General features: G+C 37.1%; 3 protein-coding genes across 3 annotated transcripts; all 3 read left to right on the forward strand.

Moving 5' to 3' along the window:
* Positions 1–1,981: 1,981 nt before the first annotated feature.
* Positions 1,982–3,154, forward strand: LSM04_003491 (MYND-like zinc finger; the record flags this gene model as incomplete). Its single annotated transcript, XM_067337276.1, has 1 exon — positions 1,982–3,154. One exon carries the CDS (start codon positions 1,982–1,984, stop codon positions 3,152–3,154), a length of 1,173 nt encoding a protein of 390 aa, XP_067189724.1.
* Positions 3,155–4,071: 917 nt separating this feature from the next.
* LSM04_002011 (CH-like domain in sperm protein) lies at positions 4,072–7,596 on the forward strand (the record flags this gene model as incomplete). Its single annotated transcript, XM_067337277.1, has 1 exon — positions 4,072–7,596. The coding sequence occupies one exon, from the start codon at positions 4,072–4,074 to the stop codon at positions 7,594–7,596; it is 3,525 nt and encodes a 1,174-aa protein (XP_067189644.1).
* A 658-nt stretch (positions 7,597–8,254) lies between these two features.
* On the forward strand, positions 8,255–9,754 carry LSM04_007087 (uncharacterized protein; the record flags this gene model as incomplete). The annotated part of the gene is made up of 1 exon (XM_067337279.1): positions 8,255–9,754. One exon carries the CDS (start codon positions 8,255–8,257, stop codon positions 9,752–9,754), a length of 1,500 nt encoding a protein of 499 aa, XP_067189894.1.
* Positions 9,755–10,266: the final 512 nt, after the last annotated feature.

The following is a 10,266-nucleotide window of genomic DNA, read 5'->3' on the forward strand; positions in this document are numbered from 1 at the left end:
GGATTGGAAATAAATACGAAAAGAGAAAAAAACGTATGGAAATGTATAACTTCTATCGCATATACGAGATAATTATATATATATATAGTTTCTCTGTATGTGTCTGTGCTCTTTTTTTTTATTATTGGTTCTTGAATTGGAAAAAAAAATGTTATTCTATGGCAGTATGCATATCTCTGGGAAGGTGATGAAAAAAGCAATATTACTGTTAATGACGGGTATAAAGTGTTAGAAAAACAACAAGGACAAACGTGTCAGGAAATAAATTCTATTGTTGTTGCGAGTGATCTTTCTTTTTCTTTATACCGCTGCTAATAGCTGTTCAATGATGATATGATAGAGGATAAAATGAACCGCAGTCGCTATTTAGAAACTGTGTTTAAAGATAGAATATACCATGGGATACGGTTTTATCTGTATTTCTCTTTGTTTTCTTTTTTTTTTGTTCTTTGCGGATGTTTTTCTTTATTGTTCTCGTTATTTATGTGATTTTTTAGAACTCTTTTGTTTTTCTCTCTTTTCAATCTTAACTTGTTTTCATTGCAATTACTTTTTTTGTTTTCTATATTGCTCCTCGCAAATATTCCTTTAGTGAAACTGAGTCCACTCTGTTCCTTATTCATTTACTAAAGCATTCACTCTATCATTCACTTACGGGCGTCGATATTATTATTATTATTATTGTATACAATAATATTATTATTTATATGGTATAGAGAGAGAAAATGAATAAATGAATATATATATATATATATATATATATCACACTTTCAAAAAAAGGAAAAGGTTGAAGAACTTTTATCCATTTTTTTCTTCTGTTTCTTACTTTTTCATATGTAAACTTTAATGTTCCCTTTTTTGATGTTTTTTTTTTTCTTCTTGTAGACCTTAGCATTCGTGGTGAAAGATCTTTGAAATAAAGAGAATATAAAGAACGACAATAGTAAAGAAATAAAAAGAAAAAAGAGAAACGAAATGAAATAGAGGTATGAATAGTGAATATAAAGAAAAAACTGTTTGGTCTAAATGAAAAAAAACACTACGTCATGTATCTTTATTTCACAGATTGTTTGAAATAAAAGAGAATATTATATATATATATATATATAAACTGCTACAGAGTAATGAGTGACCATCTGCTTTTTTTCTTTTTCCTTTTTAGTTGTAGGATATTCTTCCTTCTTGATTCATTTATGTTTATTTTTGTTTCCTTGTTATCTTTGCATTATTTCTGCTAATGTTTATTACGTTTATCCTTCGTATTGCACTGTATTGTTTCCATTTTTTATTTATTTTTGTTGTTCTTCCTTTTTCTGCGTGGAAAACAGAGTCGCTCTTTTACGCTCTTGATGAACTGTTTATGAGTTAGTCCCATACACAATTTATTTATTTTTTTTTTGCTTGCTTTCTCTGTAACGAATGTTTCTATTATCTTATATTAACATCTAAGCTGAATATTTTCTTCTTTTCATTTCCCTCTTCTATCAAATATCACTACTGTTCTTTTTTTTCTTTTTTCTTTATTATTATTTATTACTTGTGCTATTACAGTACGAGTTATATTTTTACATTAAAGGGTGGAGTAGTTGAGAAAATCAAGAAAAGAGAAGAGAAGCATCTCATTGTGGGGGTATTAAACTAAACCAGAGAAATATAGAAAGGAAAAAGAAGAAGTAAACAAATATATTACAACACGAAGAAATACCCTAAGAATTAAGAAAGATAATAACTTCAAACACAATTAGTTTATAAGTTCACGAAATCGTAAAAAAGATAAAAGCAATAAATAAATAAATATATATATATATATATATATTTATTTATTTATTTATTTATTTATTTATTTATATCTATATATTTATATATTTATATTATTATTATTATTATTATTATTATTATTATTATTATTATTATTATTATTATTATTATTATTATTATTATTATTATTATTATTATTATTATTATTATTATTATTATTATTATGCCGTGTGAGGGTTGTGGAATGTCGGAGGCGGGCCTGCAGTGCCCCACATGCAAAAAACTGCAACTCCCGCCGAGTTTCTTCTGCACACAAGACTGCTTCAAACAACACTGGAGTGAACATAAAGCCAAACACACACAATCCGCCCAGCCCACAATTCCCACAATGACAGCCGCCGCCATGAATGCATTTAACTTCACTGGGCCACTGCGGCCGGGAAGGATCACACCACGGCGAAGTGTCCCGGCACACATTGCCCGCCCAGACTACGCCGATCGCACCGACGGCGTTTCACCCGCGGAGGAGAAGGACCGTGGAAATAAAGTGAAGGTGTACAATCTGCAATCGCTGCATGATGATAGTAAGACATCCGCGGAGATTCAGCGGGTGAAGCGTGTCTGTCGACTCTCCCGCGAGGTGCTGGACATCGCAACAGCCGCCGCCCGTCCGGGTGTGACGACGGATGAAATTGATCGCATCGTGCATGAGGCGACGATTGAGCGTAGTATGTATCCATCGCCGCTGAACTACTACAACTTTCCCAAGTCTGTCTGCACCTCTGTGAATGAGGTGATTTGTCATGGTATTCCAGATTCACGGGAGTTAATGGAGGGGGATATTTTAAACATTGATGTATCCAACTATCTGAATGGATTTCATGGAGACTTAAATGAAACGATATTTGTGGGAAAACCTGACGCCGATAGCGTACGTTTAGTTCACGCTGCGTATGAGTCTTTGTGCGCTGGTATAAGTGTGGTTAAACCGGATGCACTTTATAAACAAATAGGAGATGCGATTGAGAACTGTGCTTCTAAGTACAATTGTTCTGTTGTTCGCACATACACAGGACACGGTGTAGGACATCTTTTTCACACTGCCCCGACAGTGTGCCACTACGCTAATAATAAAAGTATTGGAATGATTCGTCCTGGGCATGTTTTTACAATTGAACCCATGATCAATTTGGGTACTTGGCAGGATGTAACGTGGCCGGATAATTGGACGAGTACAACACGCGATGGAAAGAGAAGTGCACAGTTTGAACACACCATGGTGGTGACAAATGACGGGGTGGAGATATTAACAGACTGGATAGATGGAGTTCCAACGTATCAGAAGCAATTGCAGGAGATGGGAATTCCTCTTCCTCAGCCCAATAATGGAGCGTAAAGAGAGAGAGAGAGAGAGAGAGAGATGGGGGAAAAGTGTGAATGATCTCTCTCTCTCTCATATATATATTTAATTTTACATTCGGATTCGTAGAGTTAACTACATTTATTTAGTTATTTTTCATTGACGGCAAATTTCTTGATTGTTGGAGGGAATATATGAACTTTTGCAGTATACGTGGACCGTAAAAGGGAAGTTTCTTGGCAACGACGTAACTGCACGTACCGGTATTTATTTTTTAAAAAGAAAAAGAAAATGCGATAAAGAAAGAGAAAGAAAAGCTGTGAATATATTTGAAGATACCATGAAGGGAAAGAGAGAGGGAGAGAAAGAGGGAACTGTATCCGTTTGAGAAATGGGAATGAATGCCAAATAAAGCAGAAAAAAAGAGGGTGAGGGTTGTGAGGTATAAATGGATTTTTCTCTTTTTTTTGCTGAACTTTCTTTCATTTTCTCTCTCTCTCTCTCTTTTGTCTGAGTGATTGACTATATATATGTGTGTATTTATTGGTGAGAATGGTACGTGGGAGTTGTTTTATTTTCGTATTAGCATAGAATACAAGGATGAACCATATATATATATATATATATATATATATTATCGCTCTATATTTCTCTGTTTTGATTAATTTCTTCTCTGCTCCTTCTCTCTCTCTATGTATTCTATTCTTCTGTTTTCTTAATATTAATTAATGTACAAAGGAGTTAATTTGATCCGAGGGCTACAGATTAGAGCCAGGTGATACTGCACTTGACTTCAATCTACGTATCCAAAGGAGGGCCTGAAATTAGTAAAAAAAAAGGAGAGAGAAAGAAAGAAACACTAAGAAAAGCACGTTACGCAACAGGAACGCAAAGAAAACAAAAACAAAAGAGAATATAATTAGATATTCCTATTCTGCAAAACCAGTTATATCATGCAGCGTGAGGTAATAAAGTGGCTTCAATCACTTGACTTAACATATCAAGTAAGACACCCTCAACAAGATCTTTCTAATGGCTTTACATTAGCAGAGATTGCCAGTCGCTACGATCGACGTATTGCAATGCACAGCTATGTACCCGGCTGTTCAACAGAGTGTAAACGACGTAATTGGAAAGTATTACTGCGTGATTTGGGACGGATTGGCTGCACAAGCATAACCCGTGAAATGGCAGAAGCCACTATACAATCAAAACCGGGTGTAGCCGTTAATGTACTGGGGAATTTGTATGAGTTTTTCTACGGCCGTCCAGTTCCCGCACGTACGGTTGATAACACGGAACAGGTGGAAGCTGTGATTAAAGTAATTGAAACCCTCGGTGAGGGAAGTGAGAGAAGAACAAATAACAAGAATAATAATAATAATAATAATAATAATAATAATAATAATAATAATAAATCTCCTCAAAAGGGAAGGCCTCTTCCACTTTCTTTACAGGTAATGGATAATGATGAAATTGCACTTGGAAATGGTTTAAAACAACCAGGATTTGCGAGACCTACAGCATCTACATTATTACATGTAGCTAATCGTGAAACAAGGAATGCCCCTTTGATCGCTTCTGTTCCTCCAGATGAATTAAAAACATTAAAGCGAAATGAGAAACTTTTAAATGAGCATGAAATTTTTCATAAGGCATACCGTTATGCTGAACCTGAACGTTTTGCACCTGTTAGTCATCAACGTCGTTTACTTGCTGAGAAAAAAATAAGAAAAGGTGTAACAGGACCTAAAGGTTTGAGTGAATCTCGTCGAAAAACAGTTGAAAGAATATCTATTGTAGAAGTTAGTACATTAAATAAACGGCTTCTCGATGTTCTTCGTTCACGACAGAACAGTTTCGATGGAACAGCTGAAAAGAGTAGTGATGAAACACCAGAAAGAAAAGCAAAAGTAATATTAGAAGAATGTGGTAATGATCTTCGTTTAGGATTATCAAAATTAATTGATATTGCATTGGAATCGAATTGCTTTGAAGAGGTTTTAAATGATTTAAAAAATGGAGCCATTCAATCGGATATTTTATCTAACTTTGTAGGACAACGTGATCAAATACCCTTTGGAGCTGTTCTTGCCTGTTGGTCTACACTTTTATCTGCTAGTGATGGAATTGCCTCGGTTCTCCTTAGTCGTCCAACAGAGTATATGTTTCTTTTACGCGCTATGCATTTTATTTTCGCCGCTGAAGTCGTTCACATTAGACTTTTACACGTCTCAAGTTCACAGGAAAAAGACACCACGTTAGAAGGAAGTATTAATACAAGAAAGGAAGTTCCACGTGGAGGTCGCCGTGCTCAACGAAGTATGAGTGTATGTGATTCAATTCTGATGTTAACAGATTCTGTGAAACCACAACAGGCATTATTTTCAAATGAGCGTGTTTTTAATGTAACATCTGCCTTTTCTTTATTTTACTGTATTGGTGGTTCCTTACATGCTTTATCACCATCGGCGGCACTTTCGCTATTAACAATGTATTTTATTCCGGCTGCTGCGCCATTGTTTTTAACAGCAAGTGTGGCTATTTTGGAGGCTATTGCCCGAGTTGTGGTCTCACATGTTTGTGGAGATGGTTCTAGTGAAATTATGGAGGAACTTCCATCAACTCAAAGTGATGTAGATGGAAAAGAACAGAAAAAAGAAGAAGAGCAACAGCATCAACAGCAACAACAACAAAAACAGGATTCTCGTCAAGAACAGAAAAAACAAAATATTTTAAAATTGAATTCTGTAGAACAATTGACTAATCTTCTTAATGGACCAATTAAAGCGGCATTTTTTGAAAATAAAAGCAATAATTCTATTGTGAGTACTCAACAACAACGAATTCAGTATAACCTTTTCGTATACCAAGTTGTTTCCCATGCTCGAACAATTTTGGATATGAATACTGAGCTAATTATTGAACAAGACTCTAGTGCGTCACTTTCATTGTTAGCACCTCAACATTATTTATTCCCAGTATTAGGTCTCTGTGCGCAGAACGTTTTTCCTTCTCTTGGTTCACTTTCCTTGCATGAACGCTCTATTGGTGTGGCAATGTTATTACAACTCATTTCATGTGATCAATGGGAATTAGCGATTGATCCTCTTATTTTTGTTATTAATGAAGTGAGAAGATCACAAAATACCGGTGGTGGTTTACTTCAAAGAGCTGCAGAAGCCTGGGAATCTCGTGTACTTTTACTAGAATTACTCACAACGGCCTTTCGTAAGGCATTATATGTAATGGCCGATGAAATTGATGAGGTTGAAAATAGCACCACCGCCAATTCCAAGGCAAGTACAAGAATATCTATTATTGCCACAATGTTAAAACAAAAAATTGATTTCAGTGCTCTTGAAGCAGCAACTGTACTCTGCCTATTACAATTCTCCGATGCCCCACTATTACAACGTCAATTAGCGCTTCAAATTGTAGGTAGACGTCTTTTACCGGATGAGCAGCGTAACGTGGCGGCCCTCTGGTTACGTGGTTTATTTGTATTCTCTGTGGATCAACTCGACTTTTTACTTCGACCGCACGAGGCGGAGCCGCTGCAACTGCCGGATCCCACAAAAGCCACACAACTCCGTGCACTTCCATCCTCCAATGCAAGTCAACACAATAAACATTCAACCATTATGGATGAAGAAGAGGGAAGTGTGGTTTCTTCACTGCGAGTGTTGCTAGGACGTGTGGAACCAGCGTATGTGGTGGCCCCACTTAATCAATCGTGGGATACGTTTAGTGTGGTACAGGCGGCAATTATGTTTGAGGATATACTTACTACAGCACAGTTGTTTTCGGTTATTCTGGCAGCACTGTTAAGTCCACAGCATCACGAAACACAACAGGTAAGACTTATGCAAAATCTTCGAGCGGTTAATACTGTTTCCTCAGAAGTAGCCGTGGTAGACTCACATAATGGAAGGAATTCTGAAGAAAAAGGAGGAGCATCATCTCCCGTGAATAATCCTACTGCCAATGAGGATAATGATAATAATGAAAATGATGAAGAAGAAGCAGGGCTTAATGTGACGCTTCGGAGTTTAGTGGGAATGGAAAATCGAAAGGCAGTGAAAGATAGAAATAAAGAAGAAAGAGATGATGAGGATGGTATTACCGCAACATATACGGGTGTATCAACTGAAAGTGCCAATAAAGAGAATGAACTTGTAGAGATGATGGAGTCACATGTAAAGGCATTCTGGTTCTCTGTTACACGCCTGATTAAATCACAATTACAAGAATGTTTAGATCAAACTGGAAATGAAACAACAACAGCAGGAAAAGAAAATGTACGGTCAGTGTGCCGTATTTCTGCATCTGAAGATTCTGCGCAATTGCAGGATCTTGCAATGGCAGTACTACTCACACTACACCGCCGTTATGGCGGTTCTTCTTCTTCAACTGTTGCTGCTACTGCTAATGATAGCAGACTTTATGAGGCTCTTCGTTGGTTGGAAAATATGTAGAGTAAATGATACTGTTTGGTATTCCTTTTATTATTATTTTTTTTTTTTTTTGATTTGCTGAATTGCTTTTCTTCTTGTACGTTATACTGGATACTGTTCTGCTCTTTCCAATGTATGTAGACAATTGCTGAGATTTGAGTTCAAATGAGAGACATAGAAGTAAAAAAAAAGACAGAAAATTTACGTACTCACAAACAAAAGAGTCGGGTTTTCTTTGTTGTCCTCTTGCTATTTCTTCTTCTTGTGCTTCTTCTTAATATTGTTTCTGGTAAAAGACTGCAAGAAATTTTCATTACTTGGGAAAAACGTTGTTTTCTCCTCATTCTTTTTGTTTTTTCTTTATTTCCACTTATTGTAGGGAACCCGGAAATAAAATATAAAAACAACGGAAAAAAGAAGAAATCTAGGTAAGGGTTGTATTGCATTGAACTTCATAAGAAACCCTTGGTTACCTCATACATACCTGAAAGCACACCGTATAGTAGCAAATAACTCTAAAGTTAAACCAGGTGCAAGAAAAGAAAGAAAAGCCATACGGGTAAAGAATCTGAAAATCACAATCACAATATAAAGAAAATAGCCAAAAAAGAAAGAAGCAAAGCGCAAAATACTAATAGAAAAAAAAAAGAACAAGAGTAACAGATAGATCAAAAACAAAATGAAACTTGAACAGACTCGTTTGTTACGGTTTATCTTGGGATGTGGGTGCCTTTTAACACTTACATTCGCTGCATCACAGGCGGAGGCCCTTACACTCGGATGTGAGGACGTTTGGGATGGTCCAAGTGAAAGTAACAGTATTTCAGAGTGTCTCAAGAATAGAGATCGTATTGGAAAATATTGGCGATATTACGTATATCCTGGATTTGCAGCTCTTTTCTTCGTACTCATATTAATACTGTTTCCATTATTTTTCTTTATTTGTATCTGTAATGGTTGCTGTTGTCGAAAATGCTGTTTCCCTACAAGTCCTGCTCAGCACTATAATGGATCTTGTTTTTTATATTTATTATCCATTATTGCAGTACTTTGGGCAGCTGGTGCCACGGTTGCTATTATTCTGGGTGCACATACAATGTATACAGGTGCAAGAGAAGTAGAAAATTCTGTAAAAGATAAAACTGCTCTCTACTTCAATGATACTGCAAATAATATTATAAAGTATGCTACAAATGGTGATCAAGAGTCATCTAATGTACCTCCAGAACTTATATCTAGGGTAGAAGTAATGTATGACGTTTATGACATTATTGCTAAAAATGTTGCTGACTTTGACAGAAAGTATTTTAAATATATGAGAGATGCTTCCATTGTTTCTTACGCTATTGGGTGGTTACCTTTTGTTTTATTGTTGTTTACGCTTATATTTGCCTGTGGACGTATCTCAAAAGGTGTCCCTGCGTGCTGCTCATGTGTGTATTTCATTGTTGCACTTGTATTCACATTATTGGCAATCATATTTCTTGCGGCAGCATACTTCTCAAGTGCCGCTACTGGAGAGGTACAGCAACAAGTCGTTCGAGAACCTGGTGTTATACAATGGTATGTTGTACCGTACTTTAAATCTAAATATGTACCCGAATTGGTCGCTCTCGACACTGAACTTCGCAATCTTGTCACTCGGCGTTTAGAATCCTTCTGTACTTCGATTAATGACAAGTGTGATGCGACGCCTGGGTTCACCACGGCAAAACCATTTTTCTGTGAAACACGCGTGGAGTGTACATCGTTCAATCAAATAATGGATTTGGTGCGTACAATGCCCGTAAAGGATCCAGCACTCTGTGCGCCAGAGCCGTCGGATGCGCCGAGTGAAACTTCCTGCACAGTCGCCACCTGTGCAAAGCGCTGCGTCGTCCGTGCGGCCCAACCCAACGGGGCCGCCGCCCGCAACGCCAGCGTCGAAGTGATGGAACTGCTGGATGTCAGTCGTAACGCCACACTCGCGGAGAACGCCGTGCGGCCGCTGCAGGAGCCAAATGCGATGGCGGACACTTTACTGTGGTCGTCCGCCGCGCTGCCGGAGGTGCGGGAGGGACTGTGGATGGCGGGCACGGGATACTTTATTGATGCCATCGTACTCATACTCGGTATGGGTATAATGCTGCGGGGACGAACGGTGTGGGGGGAGTACGTGCCGAGGTCAAAGACCGAATAGTCATTATAATTATTGTTAGAACTGGCAATATTAGCGAGAGTAGATAGAAGCGAAAGGGAAGGAAGGGGAGAGAAGAGGATAAAAAATAAATTTCAATGTGTAAAGGCGTATTAGAGGAAGAAGAAAAAAAAAATGCAATATAAACATTATAGGGGATCTATCTGTGTGTATCTATTTCTCACTGTTGAAGTGGGGGAAAGAAGGAGGTGTTTATGTCTTATTGAAAGCATATACATCTCCTTCCTTCTTTTTTTTTTTTGTTTTCGTTATTAGAGAAAAAAGTGAAGTAAATACTGAGAGGAATTAATCTTTGAAATGAACTCAAAGGAAAATAATATCTAGAGTTGAGATATATTCGTCACTGGTTCTACTAGCTAAATAAGATACTTCGTTTTACTTAAAAGAGAACATTACTGTCTCAGCGTACATATTTTCTCTTGATTTCTGTGTGTAATAATAATAGGTGTGGACACTTTTTTTTATTCTCTGTAGTATTTATAGCCATGTAGAGA

Source organism: Trypanosoma melophagium (genome assembly GCF_022059095.1).
Source record: "Trypanosoma melophagium isolate St. Kilda chromosome Unknown ctg3segment0, whole genome shotgun sequence".
NCBI classification, from domain to species: Eukaryota; Euglenozoa; class Kinetoplastea; order Trypanosomatida; family Trypanosomatidae; genus Trypanosoma; species Trypanosoma melophagium.